General features: G+C 43.2%; 1 protein-coding gene across 2 annotated transcripts in view; it reads right to left on the bottom strand.

The window, feature by feature from the left end:
• The window catches only part of FGD4 (FYVE, RhoGEF and PH domain containing 4), a 192,541-nt gene extending 171,228 nt beyond the window's left edge, over window positions 1-21,313 (bottom strand). Inside the window, exon 1 of one of the 2 annotated variants that reach the window (XM_014865995.3) lies at window positions 20,648-21,313. In XM_014865995.3, coding sequence (XP_014721481.3) covers window positions 20,648-20,924 — 277 coding nt within the window. In that variant the 5' untranslated portion in view covers window positions 20,925-21,313. The remainder of the gene's footprint in view (window positions 1-20,647) is intronic. The other variant, XM_070494675.1, reaches the window with a different exon arrangement.
• Between the last annotated feature and the right edge of the window lie 403 nt (window positions 21,314-21,716).

Raw genomic sequence — 21,716 nt, 5'->3', positions numbered from 1 at the left:
GGGTGCACATCCCTCACGGACCTATGTCTAAATCCTACCTGTGCTTCAGGGTGCAGATCGGTGTCACTTCCTCTGTGAACTAGTACCTGCTGCTCCTGCTGCAGATCTTGGGCACCTCTATGCACTCCACGCAGGACCACTTTCTAGCTTGTGTAATCGGCATTGACGCTGTGTCTCTCCAGAGTCAGGCCTGCTCTTGCCTAGGCCAGAGAGTGCACACGGACACAGCCCAGAGGCACGTTTTGCTTGGCCCACAAAACAAAGTAACATTTTTCAGTCGCAACCCTTGAGAAACTTTACATAAAATTTCAGCCTCTAGGCATCTCTAGAAAAATTGGAAGTTTCCCAGGCAGGAGGTCCTTAAAGGAGCTATTTGGAATGCGTGTTTAACAAAGAAATTTTAGACTTTGGGAAATAATATGTATCTTACTCACGACTTACAGTACAGACGACCCAGTCTCAAATTGTGCCTCATTCCCAAAATTACTGCTTACATAAGAAGTCTAAGTTCAGTTCCAAAATAACCAATGCATAAAGACCTATTGACGAAATGCAACAGATATGTTTTCTGACTGCCATTTTCAGCACCCAAAGAAACAACAGATTTTATTCAATAATCCTATCATGAGACGTTTCCCTCTGTTCCTACTCATATAAAAAGCCATTGTACTAGAGGCAACCCTCAATCTGCCATCTAATCATTCCTAAGCAATGGTCAAAGGGTAAGAATTACGTAAATCAAACTTCCTAAAGACTTATTTTATACCAGAGAAATAGGAAAATACAAACAAGAAAATCTCAATACAGGCTTTTACAAATATTAAGCATGTAAAAACTCACTTTTAAAGAACCATCTTATGAATATTGTAGGCCCTTTTGAAGGATTTTTTTTTTTCTTGTAAGGACTAGACAAGACAGATTTCACTAAAGACTTTCCTGGGCACCAGCTTCTCTTTTTTAACAAATCTCATTACGGCAGGTGCAGGCTTTCCTATCTCTTAAAGGACCTCTGAGCCATCTTCACACTTCATTCGTCTCACATTCTTTCAAGGCCAATTCATGCATACACCCAAAGGTCTTCACCTGGTAACAGGAAGGGACACAACAGCATGGGAACTCATGCATCAGGGAGCCTTCCTCTTCTATCTCAACTTGCTAAGCTTCTGTGAAAGATATTCCAGCAAGTCAACCAGACCTATTTAGATTACTGATCACCATTTCAAATATACGTTACACAATTTGGTAGAAAGCCCATAAACAGTTACAAATTTGGGCAGAGTTTCCTCTTAAAAGTGTGCCAAAACTATCTGCTGAATTCTGAATCCATTCTTCATTTGATCTTTGTCTCAGCTCTCATCTTGCCACAAATAAGCACTTCTGAAGAGAGCAAATTCCTCTGTTAAAAATCACTGCCTAGGGGCCGGCCCCGTGCTGAGTGGTTGGGTTTGCCTGCTCCGCTTTGCGGCCCAGGGTTTCACCAGTTCCAATCCTGGGCGCAGACATGGCACTGCTCATGAAGCCATGCTGGGGAGGCATCCCACATGACACAACTAGAAGGACCCACAACTAAAAATACACAGCTATGTACCAGGGGGCTTTGGGAGAAAAAGGAAAAATTTCTTTAAATCTTAAAAAAAAAAAAAAATCACTGCCTAATTCAGAGTTCAATGTAACTGTATGGAAACAATCCAAAGTTTTTCCATCTCAGAAGTCAGCCTGTCTTACTCTAAATGGGTAAATTGTATGGTATCTGAACTAGATCGCAACAAAGCTGGGGTTTTTTTCTTTTTTGTCAGCCTGTCAATTTTTTTTTTTTTAAAATCACAATTTATTACTTTAGTTTGGTTTTAGGCCCTTTCAAATACTGTTCCCTTCTTTGAAGCTGTCATCACAATCAAATGCAGAAAACTGAACTTGAAGGCTGGGAAGTGTTCAGATAATAACGTATGGTTAAGCCTGTGGACTTGAACCTGGACCAGCCTGCTCGTGTCCGGTTGTGCCATTTATTAGCTAGGAGACTTTGGGCCAGTCAGTCATCCTTCTGAGGACTTGGTTCCCTCATCTGTAAAATAAGGGTAACAGCATATGCCTCAGCAAACTGGTGGGAGGATTCAACGAAGCTGTGTGTACAAAGCTCTTTGCTCAGCGCCTGGCACATAGAAGGCACTCAGCCTCAACGAATAAAATGTCCAGTCCACAGCAACATCTCCTCAAATCCCCTCTGATCGCCCATCTCTTTCCTTCCCTCTGTGCTCGCTCCTGGGCCTATTTAAAACTCTCCCTCTGAGCAGTTCCCACAGCCTTCACCTCCTCTGGTTCATGACCCTGCAAAACCTATAGGGACACAAGAGAGCGCTTGATGGAATGAGGAGGAAGTGGAGGAAATGAGAAGCCAAGACCAGCAGGTCCCGGGGTGGGGGTGGGGGGCAAAGGCTGGCGACATTCATCTTCCTGGTAGACTCTCGGGCTTTTTGTTCCACTGAGTCCACACAGTTCAACACATCCAGAGAGACTAGTTTCAAGAGCACCAGCTATTTTGAGGCAGCAGGTACAATTAGGTGCACTCAGGCAAGTTGAAAGTATTCTCTTCCACCAGCACCTGGCACTCTACTAAGAATTATATGGCCCATCAAAAAAAAATCTCGAAGCTTCCATAATGTGAAACTAAAACAATGATGCATACTTCCCTGTGTGAGTCACAGGAATCTTTTTCAGTACTTTAAAGGCACAGTATGGACTATGTGAAACAAGTAGGAAACAAATCTAAACATAGGCAGTTCTCTCCTCTGTTCAAGGGAAAAAAAAAAAGTGAGAACAGAAGGTACCCAAAATGACCAAGCAGAGATGATGGTAATTGGATGTTTTGCATAGCTAAAACCAAAAAACGACATTAGCAAGGCATTTGGTTTTAAGTTCATACCTAATCTGAATACACTCACACTAAACCAGTTGTTCTCAACCTGGGCAATTTTGGCTCTCAAGGGATATGTGGCAATGTCTAGAGCTACTGGCACCTCAAGAGTAGAGGCTAGAACATCCTATAATGTACAGGACAGTCCACCACAATAAAGAATTATCCAGCCCAAATGTCAACAGTGCTGACTTGAGAAATCCTGCATTAACCAAAAATCTTAATAATGGTCATCTTAATCATAATCAGTATCAATAGTTAAAGAAAATCCTTTGTTTACCAACCACTTCCATTTGCAGAGAACTTTAAGAGCCTTTATCTGCATTGTTTCTTTTGATCTTGGGCATGGACCTAAGAGGTAAAGCCAGTGGAAACCCTAAGGGCGAAAAGAAGCCTGGTTGTGATTTCATGGTCAGAATGCTATTCCTATTATGTTACACTACATCCCTAGTCTGGTACACAAAGGTAGACAAAGATATGTGAGGCGGCTCACACACAAGCACTCAAAGGACTTACAACTGGAATATCCAACTACATACTGGGGCTTTGGGGAGAAAAAAGATATATATTTTGGTTGAAATTTCTAGGAAATTATACACCATCTTGCTTTTTACAATGCTGAATATTAAACAATTTTTGATGAGGAGGATATAATTGCGAACTTCCATTACTGAAGTGTTGGATGGTATTGTTGGAAATTTTTTTCTATTCTTCCTGTCAGATTGTCAGACCATTTCTGTTGTTGCGTCTGAAAGCACACTCTTCTAGCCACTTCCCTCCAGATCCACTCTCGTGCCTCTCCTACTTTGTGGCTTCTCATCTGCCATGAGCAGTGGAAAAATGAAAAGCAAGCTTATTGAAGAATTTGCTGAGTGAAGGCTAACATGCATGAAGTACAAAGTTTGCAACATTATCTTAAGAGCAGATACTTTCTTTTTCAACTTGGGCTAATGTCCTAGTACTTACAACTGTTATCCCAAGTCTGACCTATGAACTACAGTGTTATCAGATGCTATACATTTCCAAACCATTTCTATAAAGCAAATGAGAATTTAATGTTTTCTAAGATGAGAAGAAATGGTTTAAGGACCATTCCCACCTATTCCTACTTGCAACACTGGAGAGTGATAACATTCTGAGAAATAATTTTCAAAGTGAAAAAGAATGTCTCAGTGGTATATAGAATGCATCTGCGGTATGTAGGATGATACCATGAACTAATGAGCAACTGTAGGATTGTACGTCTAAAAAAGATACTTCACTTTTACTGAAGATGAAAAGACACTGGTCAAATGCAAAACATCTAAAAGGTGTAACGGGATTCATACAACATGTCAATGTAAGTTCACTTTCTAAGACTTTAGGAGGAAACTAAAACATCTGCTACTGTGGAATCTGCTGGTTCTACTCAAATAATACACTGTATCTGCCTAGAAATTTTTAAGATTTTACTTTTTCCTTTTTCTCTCCAAAGTCCCCCGGTACACAGTTGTGTATTTTTCATTGTGGGTCCTCCTAGTTGTGGCATGTAGGATGCCGCCTCAGCACAGCCTGATGAGCGGTGCCATGTCTGCACCCAGGATCCGAACGAGCGAAACCCTGGGCCACCGAAGCAGAACACTCGAACTTAACCACTCGGCCACAGGGCGGCCTCCTAGAAATTTTGCTAAATTAGTTTTATCAGATATCTGCAAAAGGGCCTGAGGCCAATTCCAATCGCCAATTAAAATACACACAAAAACCATATATAATATTTATGTATATAAATATATATAAAATTTATAGCTAGCATTTATTGAGTACTGAATATGTAAATATACCAAGTTTTACATCCATTACTTAATTTACTCCTTCACAACCTTATGAAACAAATACTTTCATTATGCCGATTTGGTAAAGAAACAGCCTCAAGGAGGTTCTGCAACTCACCGAAGATAAAAACTGGCAGAGGCAGGATTTAAACCCACTCCTGTCTGATTACTGAGCCGGATCCCTCAACCAGTTTTACCATCCTTTCAAGAAATGAAGCTACTCCTCTCAGAACAGAAATTTCTATCATTTCACCATTATATTTGATTTTTTAAATCTTGTCCACTATTTCATGACATATACAGTGTGCAGACAAAATGTGGTCAAAACACCATATGGTATCTCATCACATTGTGCAGATTTTTGTATTAGAATAAATTTCAACCTTGTATACAAGTTAATCATATTCTAAATGTCAATATCTACTAAAGTTTAAAGTATCACCATTCTCCTAGCAGGAAGCACTGAGAAGGCAATTAGGTTAATTACGCCCATAAAGAAACCACAGAGTGGGCCCAGATGCACAAAAGTCCTAATTTACATGAAGGAAGTGACCTTCCTGAAGACTGTATGATTAAAGCTTTCTTTTTTGAAAAGGCCAGACTATTTCAAAGAAGCTAAGAAATAAATTTAGCCTATGAATTTTAAAAGCATTTTCACGTGCATGAAATTTACCCAAGGGATGGCTAGAAAACTATTTCAAATATTCCAGCTGTAAAGAGTTATTTGCATTCCAACTATTACTGCTCACCTGAGTTTCATTTTCTTAGTTATAGGATAAACAACTTTTCTGTGGCTAAGGAACATCTAATAAGCTAACAGAACTACCATGGTTTAAAGTTCTCCATCTTGTAACTGTGGACAGAAAGTTTTAGAACGCAGTACTAATTTAAAAAGCTGGAAAGGGGTGGAGGGTGTGAGCAACCTTAGAAAAGGAGGGAAAAGGCTCAGCTTATTATGTAGTTCAGCTTAAACATATATCAGATAACTAATCCCTTTGCTTTGCCAAAGGATATTTTCCCCTGCATCCTACCCCCAACCCATGACAGAAATCTTCAAAGATGTAACTTTGGCTCAAAGAAACAATTAACAATGATGTCATTTCAACAGCTACAATTAGAGGATACTTTGTTACATAAAACAGATATACTTTGAAAGTTAGAGTTAATGCACTTTTAAATTGAATCATCTCTCAAATGTACCAACGAAACTTATTTAAAGGAATCCTATATTAGAAAAAGAAAAAAACTGAGCAAAGAAAAAAATGAGAAAAGATGGTGATAAAGCTTGTGTATTAAATAGAATTTTACATATTGGGCTGGCATAAAAGTGCACTTAGAAAATGTAGCACTCTACATAGGATTTCATTCATTCACTCAATCGGAATTTCACAATCACCTAATATGAGCCAGGAACTCTTCCAGGCATTGGAGAAACAGCAGGGAACAGTCCGGGATAGTTCTCATGATGCTAACGGAAAGGTTCATCTTCATGTTAAAATGAGTCAAGTCACTAAAGGAGGTGATGGAGAAAGCTTCTCTGTATTCACAACTCTCACCTTGATGACAGTTGTCAAGTTGACAACTTACCACTAAATCAATGTGATCCCAGTCTCTGCCTCCACCCGTCTTGTCAAAACAGCAGCCCATGGTGTCTCAGTTGCTGTGGCCGCTGGTGCTCTGGTGCAAGGGGCCCAGGCCTGGCACCCCACCTCCAAGGTCTGTCCAACGGTCACCTTCACCACCACCCCAAACAAACCTACCACCTCCTTTCCTGTCTCACAGACCAGCTGCTGAGAACAAGTCCTCAGGCCTAAGCTCGGCAGGCTCCACACTGGGAATCCTGACTGTAGCCGGCCTTTGGAAAACAGATTGTGAGAGACGAAGCCCCCTGTTGTCGCGGAGTTTTAGTGAGTGTATGGGGTGGAAGTGGGGGACAGAAAATGAGACCAAAAAAATACAGAGTTAGATAGTGCTAAATATTGCAGAGAAAAATAAAACAAGGAAAGGAGTATGGGAGCAGGGCTCCAATTTTAAATAAGGTGGCCAGGGGAAAGGCCTCAGTGAGAAGACATGTTTAAGTAAAGATGTCAAGGAGACGAACTTGACACTTTTTCAACACTGAAAGTAAGGTTTCAAGTGACTGAAGTTTCCTATTAGTCAAGCCTTTCAGGTCTACAATAAAAAGTTGCATCACACTTAACACATGAGCAAAGGGAAAATATTAGAAGAAAAAAATCATTAAAGAGAAATTATTTTCTTAATCAATTTGGGGGGGGGGGTATTTTCAGAGAAAGGAAAATAAGCAGATATAAACTGTTCACCATAAAAATAAAAGAGCTTAGGGCCGGCCTGGCGGCACAGCAGTTATGTGCACATGTTCTGCTTTAGCAGCCCGGGGTTCACGGGTTCGGATCCCGGGTGTGGAGATGGCACCGCTTGTCAAGCCATGCTGTGGCAGGCATCCCACGTATAAAGTAAAGGAAGATGGGCACGATGTGAGCTCAGGGCCAGTCTTCCTCAGCAAAAAGAGGAGGATTGGTGGCAGATGTTAGCTCAGGGCTAATCTTCCTTAAAAATGAAAGAAAGAAAGATGAGAGAGAGATGAGAGATAGAGATAGAGAGAGAGAGAGAGAGAGAGAGAGAGTGAGAGAGAGAGAGAAAACAGCAAGTTATTTTACCAGCAAAATGGGTTTATTCAGGAATGGCAGAGGAATTGCAATTCAGGACACATAAGCTATGGTGAAACATACCCAAGTCCAAAGGGACAAAGGGAAGTTCAGGTTTTATGAGGTTTTAGGAGGAAACTGGAGAGGGTTGTTTTGAACAACAGTTCATTGGAAAGGAAGACTTCGAGATTGTGGCGGTTTCTCATTGGCTACAAGCGATGGTGAGCGCGCTGCTGCTGGGCCAGGAGGGACCTGCACTCTTTTCCTTAAAAACAGGAGATGAAATTCCCATGTCAAAATAATTCTTATCTTCCTTCTTTCTGCTGGTTATGCAGGCTGCACCAGGTGGTACCTGTGTGAGACTTCCCCCTCCAGGGCTTCCTGCCTCCATTTTAAATGCGGTTTCCTTCACTCATCTTCACAAAACTATTAAAGATCTCCAGGAGTCCATAACAAAGCCTATTTTCTGAACGAGCCACTATAGCATTTGCAGGAACTAACTGTAAGGAACTGGCTTCGAGACCCAAAACAAGGAGAATAAAAAAAACCCTTTTCCAGATGAAAAAGTACAAATTGTAGCAGGACCCAGGAATCTATGCCAGAAATGAACAATTAACAAAAAGATCTACAGGAATGAATCTTCTGAAATAAGGGCTTTCAGTGCATCTGCGATACATGCGATTGCCAATATAATTTTCCTAAAGTCTACGGAAGTGAGCCACCATCAAGACCACGAGGCTCAGAAGCACCTAACCCACCCCAGCCAGCTCATCAGAGGGCTTTCATGACATTAGATGATGACACTTGCCCAGTGAAAGTGGGGTTATGAGAGTATCTTTTAATTTTCTATTCCTTTTTTCTACTTTCCCATACCCACAATGTGGTTAAAGCAAATCTCCCAGGTTAACAAAAACATACAAGTTGGTCCTTCAGTTCCAAAGCTTGGAAACAGGCATAGCTCTCAATGAAAAGGAGGTTATACTGGGCACCACACTGACTTCAGAACAATGATTGCCATCATTGGCAGTTTCCTCCTTGCTTCCTCCTGAATCCTTCTCTTCCCTTCTTTTCACTGTTTTCATAACCAGTGGCCTGAGTTTACCACTTTCTATAAAAGGACTATAGAGGGGCTCTAATTAGCACCCTAGTCAGTTCCCTCGTTCTTCCACGGTGGACAGCATCTCTGAGTGTGACTACCCACATCCAATTTCTTATTACACTAACATGTTAAAAGAGTGAGGGAAAAAAAGCTATGCATAAGTCTCTTAAAAAAATTAAAGTAGTTTGCGAACATATACCAGTAGGGTCATGATATTGATATATTATTATTATATATATAAACACACATGTGTGCATATATTGACATATTCTATTATATAGTCATCATTATAGGGTTTTGTTTTGTTTTTTTTTTTTGGTGAGGAAGATTGGCCCTGAGCTAACATCTGTTGCCAATCTTCCTCTTTTTGCTTGAGGAAGACTGTTGCTGAGTTAACATCTATGCCAATCTTCCTCTATTTTGTATGTGGGATGCCATCACAGCATGGCTTACCGAGCAGTGTGTAGGTCCATGCCCAGGATCTGAACTGGCAAACACCAGGCCATTGAAGTGGACCACACTTAACCACTACGCCACTGGGCCAGCCCCTAGGTGTTTTTTTTTCTGATGGGGTAAAAGAGAAGAGTTGCAGTTTTATCTGCTTCTGCAGAATATCTAAAATAAACAGATTCTTGAAAATTAACATTATCCATATAACTTCAAAGTTTCGTAGGCCACCATCACCCTGCTAAAGATGTGATATAACCTGGTCAAAACAAAGTTCCTAGGAAGAAAGCAGTAGAGCGCGTGAATTAGGTGAGTATTCCCAAGAAATCTGGTTGCACAGCCAAGACCGGGAAGCTATTTCTTGTTTCCATCCCCAAGATCTTTTCTAAGAATACGTTTCTCTTTTCTCCTTGAAAATGTCTTTTTTTCCTTCCTCACTAGCTACAGTAGATCAGAGAATTGTTTTTGTTTTTGTTTTGTTTTTTTTAATAAGATTTTTTTTTCCTTTTTCTCCCCAAAGCCCCCCGGTACACAGTTGTGTATTTTTCGTTGTGGGTCCTTCTAGTTGTGGCATGTGGGACATCACCTCAGCATGGCTTGATGAGCGGTGCCATGTCCGTGCCCAGGATCCGAACCAGTGAAACCGTGGGCCGCCGAAGAACAGCGCGAACTTAACCACTCGGCCACGGGGCCGGCCCCGTTTTTGTTTTTAATACTCTGGATAAACTGGAGAAAAATATCAGGAAAAGGTGTTTTCTCCATTATTAAAGATCACCACTCGCATTCTTTATGTTCAGAGATGTTAAAAACTGGCAAAAAGAAATTTATGGGAGGGGCCGGCCCAGTGGCACAGCAGTTAAGTTTGCACATTCTGCTTCGGCAGGCCAGGGTTCACCTGTTCGGATCCCAGGTGCAGACCTATGCACCGTTTGTCAAGCCATGCTGTGGCAGGCATCCCACATACAAAATAGAGGAAGATGGGCACAGGTGTTAGCTCAGGGCCAGTCTTCCTCAGCAAAAAGAGGAGGATTGGTAGCAGATGTTAGCTCAGAGCTAATCTTCCTCAAGAAAGGAAGGAAGGAGGGGAGGGGAGGAGAGGAGAAGGAAGGGAGGGAGGGAGGAAGAAATGTATGGGAGAGACAAAAGTTTAGGAGTTAAAAGCATGGGTTGAAATCCTAGCTCCCCAAGCCATGCGAAGCTGGACAAATTATTCAATCTGTCTGAGCTTCTGGTTCCTCTTCTGTACAGTGAGGATTACAGGTCCTACTTGTGACGATTAAGTGAGTTTATACACATAAACTGACCAACAAAGTAAGTGCTCAATAAATGATAGGTACTATCATTATGACTCTTATGACTGTAGTTATAATTAAGAGGGCGAGGAGGTAGCCAGAGACATGGAAGAGATAACCACACATAGTACGTTTTGGGTTTAGAGGAGTGGGCTGTGAAAGTTATTAGTCAATGTTTTCAGTTATATAATCCATGAATATATTTCATAATCTTTGCTATTATTCAGAGGCAGTAAATATTGCACAATTTTATTTTAAAATTTAGGCCAACCTACATTTCAATGTCTAACCATTTTCTAAACACCCCAATTCACATGAAAACATCCCAACTTCACAGATGTTAAAATGTAAAAAAGTGTATATTTTAGATTTGATAAAAGACATTAAGAGATGGAAAACAACAGTAATATTTCAGAATATTCCACAGTCCCATCTTTTTCTATAAGAGCTGGAAACTAAAATCTTGCTTCTGATCTTACCTAGTTTTTGCCTCTAAGACTTTTTTTAAAGCAAGCCCATTAGAGATGGGCAGAAAAAGGGAGGAGTTTTATTAAGAGTTTTAACTTTAAAAGCTAATGCCTAATAGTGAGAAAAAACAGGCAAAGAAGAAAAAGGCTATGAAAGAAGCGAAGAGGACAGCAAGAATGGGAAATGAGAGATAAAGCCATAAGATAAGGAAACTCCTGACAACATAACAAAGATTCTGGGGTCTTTCAGTGGAGGAGCAACCCAGGTCCTACTAACTCCAATATGCTCTCGAGTCAAGACATATCACAGCATCAGAAAGGATGCCAGGAATAATCAAGACTGCTAAACTAAAAGGGACATCCAGTTCATGAATTCTCAAAGGGAACAAGGTATACTATCCCCATGCCCTTCCTAATACGCACCTGCACAAAATGGCTACATATTGCTGATAGGAGCACATGAAAGGTGTAGACACAGAAGGAAAGCTGAGAACCATTGATGTTACAATATTTCAGTTTGAAGCCGGGGTAACAGATCAGAGAGGGTTACATCTGACATTCCATCTCCTCTACAGCAAACCACTAAGTCATCTAGCGTCTCCTTGAAGATCCTCATTATTAAGGAACTCACGACCACCAAAGGAACACGATTTCCTTTTCTGACAGTGTTGTCAGAAAATTCTTATGTTGAACCAAGATGTGCCAAGCTAGTTTGGGGTTCTTCTGTTTATTCAATATTTACTGAGCCCTTGAGTGGACTTAGAGGGACCCTTGAGGAGCAACGGCAATGGATGATTCGAGTTAGGGACTGGTGGGGCAGGTACGATAGAAAAACAGGAAGAAATTTAGTGAAGAAATGGAGGTGGCTGGCAAGAGTGAAAGTAGGAGGATTTTCTTCTAGGAGGGTAGAAGACAAATAGTCAGGGAAAGCTAAGAGAGGGCTGACCTCAGGTCCTGCCCAAGAGCTATGTGGAGAAAGGAAGATGATCCATTGCCACTTGAGTCACCAGGAAATCGGCGCTAAGAGGAGAAAGTCAGGCTTCAGTCAGGGAGTAGAGGTAGAGGGTGGTGGTTCTGTGATGCAATTCAGCCTTCAGGGAAGTTTGACACAAAAGTTGGGCTCAAGACAGCCAGGAGGAAAGATAGAGGCCAGCAGAGAAAGGCAGTTTTGGCTGGGACACAGGGGAGGAGAGCCAGGCAGGAAGCGTGTGAAAGGGGTTGGGAAGACAGAAGAGCTTGCACCTTGGGTAGTGACTTGCACTCAGCAGGTACAACTGTAAACAACCAATCACAAGCCAGTGAGACAGTGCTAGATTAGATACACATAAAATGCCAACAGAACCCAGACTGTGAGGGTAGGGCCTGTGTTATCCCAACAAAAGTATTGAAAAACAGTTATTATTTGGACACTTCCCAAGCACTGTTCTAAGCCCCTTAAGAATATTAACTTTTCATTCTTCCAACAACTCCATGACATAGGTAATATTAACACTCCCATTTTAGAGATGACGAAACCGAGTCCAAAAGAGCTGTAAATCACCCAGTTAATTACTAGAGAAGGATTCAAACTCAGCCACTCTTAACTCCAGAGCCCATATTCTAAGCCATTATAGTGTATCCTTTTCACCTTGATTTCTAGGCCCTAACACAATGCCTGGTTCATAGCAAACATTCAGATATTTGTTGAAGGACTGAAGGATCCCTAGATTCAGTGGGATCATAGGAGGCAAACTGTAATGAAGGATAAAGGGATTTGAAAAGAGAATCCAGAGATACCGGTGGAATGAATTGGCTTAGGGTTTTGAATGGAACTCAGGGATGAAACTGTTTTCCCAAGCTGGTGTGGATTTCCGGAGTGTGTCAGCAGGACACTGCTCCAACCAGACACATAAACCAGAAGAGGCAGGCTCTCGGCTGACCGTGAAGGCCCCAAGTCAGCTGTGTGGTCTCCCGCAAAGTTGTATGCAGCACAGCCAAAGCATGCCTTCCTCTGAACCACAAGGCTCTGATCACTGCTTTTACCCCAACACTGTCTTATACTCTGGCTGTTTATTATACATCATGTTACCTTTGTAGGACAGAAATTACTTAAGGTCAAGGCATTAGTCTTACTCATCTTTACATTCCCAATACCAACCAACATATTGGTAAATCATCAACACGACAGCATTAAGGTACCGTGTTTTAGGGGAAAAAAAGTTACATGTTAGTCAACTTTCTGTAGAGACAGTGAAGATCACTTTGTTTAAAAGTTTATTTTTCTATAGAAAGTTTTCAATGATTATTTTAAACCAAATTTGGCTATAATTAAAAACCTTCCATACGTTATACTGAATTGCACTTGAAATTATAAGCAATAACCCCTCAGTGTTCTTCAGTTGGGGTATCTCATAATTTATTTGGTTCTACATACTGATTTTGCACCTCCAAAATGTACTCATTAGCATATATTTTAAAAATGCAAATACCCTTATCATAAAGGCATCGCACTTTTTAAGGCTACTATTAACACGTGGCCTAACATAAATCCTGCCAGAGGCCCCAGGGAACCACCCAGCCTTGAACAGCAGGCTGGACATTTGTCTGCAGCAAGGCTGCATCGCGGCTTGGGGCAGTCCTCAGAACAATGGCCCCTCGAGTTTCCGCAGACGCTGCAGTTGGTGGAGTGGACAGTTTAATTCCAGTGAATGGGTATGTGTGTGAAAGGGGCACGGCAGCTGGGTTTGTCGTCACCCTATTCCTGCATAAGGGAGGCAATAACACAAAATTGTTTATGGGCTCCCAGAACGCTTGCGGTGCTAACATCCACACTATCGACTGCTTTCCAAGGACAGATGGCTAATTCTACACAATGCTCTGTAAACAATGCCAAATTTATTTCTGAAAACACACACAACCCCTCAAGTGTGACTGATGCACAACTAATCTAGCTTTAATAGTTCTAATAAGATTAAATGTCTGTGAATGCAAAAGGTCCATCCCTATACCGAAGGGTTACTGGTAAAATGTTTAAGCAATAGTCACTAACATGATCATTTGGGGATATAGAGTATCCCATTACAGACATCAATAACATGCAGTTGGGGAGCCATAGAGGGATTCTGGCATGGGAAGGATATGATTAATTCCCAGATTTAAGAAAACTATTGGGGTGGGGGCACATGGTATGTAGAGGGATACCAACACAGCTGATGAGAGCTGATGAGAGCAGTGGGCCTGACAGAAGACAAAGGCCACCATCCCGAAATGAAGGGGAACCAATAAGAACAGTGGCTGACTGGTGGCAAGTAGATAACAGAGAAGAGCAGATTTAAAGTAAACTTTGAAGCCTAACAAAAGCAAGGTTGATAATACCTCCAAGGAATGCCAGGAGGGGCTGGATTGAAGCAGAAAAAGAAGTTGCAAGCTGGTGCCCTCAGGACACTTACTTTATTAAGCAGGCCCTTGAAAATGCTGAGCAGTAGATATGAACTAAATGAGCCCAGAGGATGGATGAGCAGGTCTGAATAAGAGGAGGCAGGAAATACTGGAGAAGAGGGATGGGGGATGTTGGAGCGAAGAAAGGAGAAAAATGGGGGTAGCTAGAGGAAGAAACTTGGATTTCCAGGGAAGTAGGAAAATCAGGAGATCTCTGGTAATCCAGTCCAAGAAAAGAGCTTTAAAAAGAAGCAAATGCCACAGAGATATTAAGACTAAGGATCAGAAACAAACTATGGGATGCTGCTTGGGAATTCACTGTGGATTGAGAGTGCTGATCCAGCGCTGGGAACAGAAGCCGGCCTAGAAGAAAAGGAAGTGGGGAGACGGACGGGCTGCAGGGATGAAGAAGTGGAGGCGGCGAGGGAAGTACATACAGTAGTTTCCCGAAGACAGCTGTTGGGTGGTAGCTCCAGAGAGTATCCAGGTTTAAAGCCTAGGAAGACCTCATTTGGAGGGAACCGAGAGGGGAGAGGGCAAGGAGGCTGTGAAGGGAGACAGTATAGATGCAAACCATGGGAGGTAACAGAAGAGAAACGCAGCTGGGGACTGGACTCATCCTCCAGATTAGGAAAGGAAAAGAGGGCGGCAATAGAGGAGACTAGAAACCAAGTGTGAAGCGAAAGTGATGCAGGGTCGGTGAGCCGAGGAGTCGAAAGAAAGATTTCTTGGACTCTCAAGATCTGGCAGTAGTGCTCTTTTATTTAGAGAATAGGATGGAATAGCATGGGGACAGGACCCATGGGCAGGCAGAGCTGGCGCTGGGATGCTGCTGCTGCTGGCATGGGGACAGGACCCATGGGCAGGCAGAGCTGGCGCCGGGATGCTGCTGCTGCTGGCATGGGGACAGGACCCATGGGCAGTCAGAGCTGCTGGTGCAAACATGGGTGGAGAGTAAGACTAAATTTAAGGCATAGGTATGTGAGTTATCTCTTTACAAGACAAAGGAAAGAATATGTAAAAGAGTTGTTAAAATGACATCAGTGCTGGTAGGTTCTGGTTATTGGGTGGTCCTATAACTTTTAGATAAGAATCAAACCAGATTAAGCAAATGGCAGAAGCCACCGCTTAAATATTACCTTCAGCTAAAGACAAAGGAGGATGTGTGTGTGTGGGGGGGGGGGGGTCAGTTACGTGAGGTTGCCAGACAGTAAACAACTTAAGTTCTTGCCTTCCCCATTAACGGTTTCCAGAGATAAGGCCATCCCACCTTCCTCCAGGTGCAGAGGGGAGGCATCTTTACAGATGGAGGTTTCCCTTACAAATGCAAATATTTCCCAACAAAGGGCAAGCAAATCCTGCTCCTCAGAGCTGCTTTTATTAAAGGTAACCAGCCCCCTTCTCATCTGCAGTTTTAAAAGTAACCAGCCTAAAATCCTCATCAAAAGGAGGTCACTCGGGCTCACATCAGATCTCACATCAGATACTCCAGTCAGATACAAATTGTCTATCAGCATAAATTAAAGTCCACTTCAAGAGGGACAGGGTGGGGTTGAGAAACAAGTACAAAGTAGAAAAGACCTATAACAGATGTAAAAAAGGCATCAACCAGAAGTGGGCAAAAAGTTTGCCACAAACTACAGAAGGCCCAGATGATGTGCCAGTTGAGGGACCATCTATATCACTCTGCCTTGCACCTGCAGCCTTGGTTGCCTGTGCTCAGGACCAAAGGTGGAGTTTACCCATGTTTGGGAATGCACAGTAGTTCATAAACCTGGTTGTACATCAGAACCATTTGGGGCACTTGTTAAAAATACAGCTTCTCTAACCCTACCCCCTGGAGATTATGACTCCTTATATCTAGGGTGCGGCTGGAAATTTTTAATTAGCACTCCAAGTAATTCTGATGCAGCCAGTAGGGTGGTACCTGGAAACCAAGCAGATCGTCAGAATTATCTGGTGTATTTTTCAAAAATACAGATTCGTGAGCTCCTCTCCAAACCTAGTGAATCTCACACTACACTCACATTGATAAAATTAAATGCATCACGTTTGAATCCTTTTTCAATCAATCTTCCAGTAAATGCACGTAGGAAAGAATTTCAGTACAACCCTAACTCCACAAGAATCAAATCCAAGTGCCCTGCAAGTCCAGAGGTAGTGGCCCTTGGTCAGACCCCCTAATCCCGACGCCAAGCTCAGGTCCTCTTCTCTGTCACCAGGTGGGTCCATGCACCTAAGTTTCCCTCGGTAGAAAAAAAAGAATGCAAGCAAATAGCTGAATGTGGAATAAAAGTTTCTCAGTGTTCTTAGGCCATGGCTATTCATTAAAAGACAACTGACTACTCTCTAAATTGCTCTTGGAAGGAAATCCAAGCAAGAAAACTCTTCCTGGTTCCTGTCTCTCTGAAGGACATTCCAATTTCAAAGTCCATCTTTAAGCAGCTTCTAAGAAACATTAATAATATTAATGTACATCACCATTTTATTACAAATCTTTAGGTAAATTACTTGTTTAGATCATTGTTTTAAATATAATAAACACAAATGTCACAAATAACCTTAGCCCCAACATATCTGAGACGGTTACTGCACTGCACTTTGCCCCTCAGAGCTCTAGGAAACCTTAAGAACTAGTGTTACAAGCATGTGGGGACTGAAGCCAGAGAGACCTGCCTCTGAAGCCCAGGCTGATGTAGAGCATTACACTTAAGACTTTCTGAAACTTGGTTTTTCTTTTTCTCTAAAATCATAATACTACCTATCTTGCAGGGTTGTCATAAGAATAAGAATTGGAAGTAAAACACATATAGCCCTTGTTCAGAGCCACCATTCAATAAACAGCACTTACCCAAATCTCCACCCCTCCTCCTGCAACAAAGGTGAACTTAGTCCCCTAGCGCTCAGGATATTGGAGTGCATATTGAAAATCCATGGCGAGTACTGGAAAAGGAACTCTACCTACAGAAAGCTTGCACATCATGCAGTGAGAAGTCCTTCAGCACAAAGCACCCAGATGCTGAATAAACTACAACAGATATACTTCTAAACAAACTGCTGAGATCATAAGAAAATTAAAGGAGATTTCCAAGGACAAAAGAAAAAAAGAACAATCAACCTAAACCCAGTGGCCAAGTACTTTGTAAGCCCATGCTGCCCTAGGGGCAATACCCGTCTGGGGAACCTGGAGCCCAGGAACTGAGGGTCTTCCACAAGAAGGGGAGAGTTGGCCTTCAGCTTGTGAAACTGGGTAAGGGCTGAACCCGAGACCCAATGCCAATGTTCCCCACTGAAGGAGCTACACCTTGGATAAAAGGGTGGCCTAGGAAAAACCTGCCTTCCATCAAAGCACACTGATGAGAAAATCTGTGGACCTACACCAAACATGAGTGGAAAAATTTTTTGTTTTACACCAAACCTGAGAGGAAAATTAACGACGATAATGATGCTGATCTCCCCTGAGCAAGGCTGAAGTCAAATATACACTATTTTCAAGTCAGAGGAATGCTTGGCTAATCAAAGTGGTCTTGGGTTGGAAGGAGAAACAAATATTTTCTACAGAAAGGCATCTTCAATACAGACCCCTCAGGATTCCCATAAAACTAAGGAAATAAGCTACCTTGAATGATAGCAAAAAAACCCCAAAAAACAAAAACCCATTCAATGGATAGACTCTCCCCCACCCCAAAGGCTTCAAATATTCAGACTACAGAAAAGAAAAAAAGGGAAGGCATAGAAAAAGCTGGGCCAAAAAAAACAAAAAAGAAAATTTTAGTCCTACTGTGTGTGTGTATAAAATATCCCTTTAAATGTATGTTTCTCCCATAAAGGAATTATGTGCTTTACGTGATGTGTGGTAAAAGCATTGCCTTTGATGCCAGGCACACTTGACTCTGAATCCTTGCTAACCAAGTACCAGTTAAGGATTCCAGCAAGTTAATAAAACTCTCTGTCCCTCAATTTCTTCAGCTGTAAAATGGGCATAATACTACCTACCTATCAGGACTGTTGTGAAATAAGTTCATACACATATTCATGTGTGTATCACATAGCACAGTTCTTAGTATAGACAATGCACTCAATAAATAGTAGCTATTATGAACATCATGGGGGCGGGGCATTCATTCAAAAAGTATTTATAGAGTGTCTCCTATGTGCCAGTATTCAAACTGCCAGACTCTTTGGGACACAGAGATGGATAATGACTCCTTGTTGTGATACTATCTGGTATGCTTAAGTACTGTTATCTTCATTATTCAGATGAAGAAACGGAGGAATTAAGAGACTCGGTCCAACTCACACAGCTAGTAATCTAAGAGACTAGCATTTGGATGCTACAGCACCCCAAGCCTATGTCTTAATTATCTCACCTCTTTGCTTACCTAGATGAGATTCACATTCAGATATAGGGGATACAGTTAGACTTTTTTTTTTTGGCCAAAATACAGAGAACTCTAAAATTAGTAGATTTCACAATCATAGAATATACCATAACACCCTAAACTGAATTCTCTGCTAAGTTCTTGACCTCTTAGTTTTTGTTCCTTCTTCAAGAGGAATAGTAACGTTTTGATAATGAGCAACACCCACTCTGTATGCAATGGGTCTAAATGCTGTGATTTTCATGTATAACAATACTTTTCTAGGCCCTATAGAGTAAATTGGCAGCTTTTGGGAATTTAAACCTGGTTTACTTTTTGATAAGGGGAGGATCCTACTTATATAATGATAGATAGTTGCGTGAGACTTCACAGGGAAGCAGATTTGATTTAAAGGAAGCACCTTCTACACTTTTTCACCCCAGCAAATTGAACAGGGTGTGGTCACTCAACAGTTTAAGACTACCTGTCAAAACACTAGATCATTCTCCAACAGACACTGCAGATGATATACTAAGGTAAAGAGGAATAGTCGGCCCCAGAAGAAACAGTAATTACTTTTCAACTCTGAAAATAATGGCAGCCAGAACTTTGAGCGTAAACAATATTGAGGCAATGTAATACACCTAGAAAAGTCATTGCGAGGTTCTCCGTCTCATTAAAAAAAACTGGGTTGGATTGTCTCTGAATAATAAAGAGAACAGAAAAGAATAGACTCTTTCTTCTATCAGCACAGTTGCCTCGTAGAAATGGCTTACAGACCGCCACAGCTTCACTCATTCCTACTTCTAGGAGGGCGCTTCATCTTTTGCTCACCTAGTCCAAGAGTTTGAAACTAAGCAGGTGACTAAGTAAAATGATGATGTAAAAGAACATGGATCCTATTACCCTCAAATTGAAAACAGCTGAGGATTAAGAAATTGGGTCGCTCAATTAAAACATTCATAAGTAACTTCAAAACAAAGCAATGCATTTTCACTTAAAAAAGAAAACATTCTTCCATTCATTTTAGAATGAATCACACCTAAATCTGGAGGAGATTTCAGAGGTTATCTCACCAGTGTCCTCATTTTGCAGATGAGGAAATTGAGATCTAAAGCACCGTAATTCAGTTACTTGTTTACATATTATCTCACATCACTATTTCTGCCCTTATCTAATACGGCTATAAATTTGTAATTCATCATCCATCGCATTTTTTTCAGGACAAGGACTCGACAGAAAAATTTTAAACCTCCAGTATTCATCACGTTTAAACCATCATAACAGCTTTACTTAATCAGAACAAAATGAGCGAAAGTGAGTAAAAGGATTTGTATTTCTGCTGCTTAAATAAGGGTTTTGCCTCTTAACTGCTCTACATACAAGACACCTCTGGTTACGCCGTAACAGGAGCACAAAAAAGGGGGAGAGGATTTTAAAGGCAAGTTTGGCAAACCCAGAAAAAACTCCCCAGTGTTTTCTACATAGCTTCAAGCTCGCGTCGGGAGAACGGAATGCCTTTAAATAGCGAAGAAGATGTGGGCTTGAACAGATCTTGAAGATTTCTTCCAATACCCAGATTCGATGAGAATTCAGAACTCAAAATATCCCATTACTGATATGTGAATTTATCAGTACGAGAACGGCAATAAGAATTCAACTTCTTAATATTAGGAACATGTTTCATCACGAGAGACTTGCAGCTTTTCCCACTCAGGGTGGGAGTCAAGCGTCATTTCCAAAAGGGAAAACCGGAAGCACTCAGGACAGCCTGTCCGAGGTCGCTCACCGGCCTCCCCCATTCATTGTACTAACCCTTCGAGCTCGGCCGAAAGCAAGAATTTAGCGAAGAAACGTAAACTTGAGTATCTAGAAAATGGGCTTTAATAACTCCTAACCAAAGTTTTTTTTTTTTTAGTTATACGTTTACTTTCGGAATTCCTTGATAAGTGATCTCCAGGGCAAGCTCAGCCCTAGGCGGGTTTCTGCCCAAGGTCCTTTGGGGGAGGGGACAAAACAGGCCATGGGGTGGATGGCCAGGCGCAGCCCTCTGGGAAAGTCTCCCCTGCTGGCTCCCTTTGCAGCCAGCAGCCGGGGCGCACCTGCAGGGCGCTCGGCGAGTCCTTCGCCTGCGACAACGCCCCCTCTCCCTACCCTCCCCACCCTAGGCACTTACCTGGGGCGGCCATGGGTGCCTGGCTCCTGAAAGTGGCCGTCCCGGCCCATCTCGGCTGCGACAGGGGCTTACTCCAGGGCCGGGGGGTTCCTGGGGGCAGGTAGGAGGGGCTGGACTTCCTCCGGATGGCCACCCGCCTGAAGTTGTAGCCGCCCTCGCCGCTCATCGGGCCGGGTGAGCTCGCGGCTCCGCGCTCTCTGTCGCCCTGGTCCGGCCGCGAATACGCGCCCGGCAGGCTCCGCTGGGGCGACCGGACTCCGGGGGGCGTCGCCTGCATGTCCCCGCTTGGCGCGCCTCGAGACCGGTGACTCTGGGGCTGCTCTGCGCCGGCGCCCCGCTCCTCCGGTGTCTCCGCGGCAAGAGCCTCCTCCTTCCCTCCTTCCTGGGACACCAAGAGCCGCGCAGAGAGTTTGGCTCAGACTCCTTGTGCGGCAGCCGCGACGCCAGGGTCCCTGCGGCTCCCGCACTCACCTGACACCGCGACTGCAGCGCCGACCCAGGGCTGTCTCCACCCCCTGCTCTCCGGAGCCAGTCGCCGGCAGGCTCCCGAGGGTGGGACGAGGAGACCGCAGAGTTCAGCTGGTTTGCGCCGCCGCCGCCGCCTCCTCCCCGGTCCGGGGAAGCAGCCAAGAACGCGCTGTGCCGAGCCGAGCCCTGGGCGCCTCCTCGGAGCCGCTGCGCCCCGGGCGGCCCCGCCCCGCCCCGCGCGCTCGCCCCGCCCCGCGCGCTCATCCATTGGCCGAGAGCAGCCGCGCGAGCGCGCACCTGCGGCCGCACACCTGCGAGCTCTGGAGGCCAAAGACGCTCACCTGTGCGCCGCTCGCTGGCTTCGGGAAGAAAGACAACGTAATTACATTTTCACTGGACTCTGCCCAGGGGCTTGCCATTCTCGCAGACCCACACTCCAAGGGTCATGCATGTGTCTCAAGCCGCTGTACTGAACCCTTGACAATAATCTTATGTCGTAGAACTACCAAGTATTTCAGATAAGGAAACCAAAGTGAGGAACCTACAGTAGGTCACAGAGCACTGCTGAGCTGGAATCCGTACCCGAGTCGCTGCGCCAAGT

The sequence above is a fragment of the Equus asinus genome, chromosome 22 (genome assembly GCF_041296235.1).
Source record: "Equus asinus isolate D_3611 breed Donkey chromosome 22, EquAss-T2T_v2, whole genome shotgun sequence".
NCBI classification, from domain to species: domain Eukaryota; kingdom Metazoa; phylum Chordata; class Mammalia; order Perissodactyla; family Equidae; genus Equus; species Equus asinus.
This window is presented reverse-complemented; position numbering and strand designations above follow the sequence as displayed.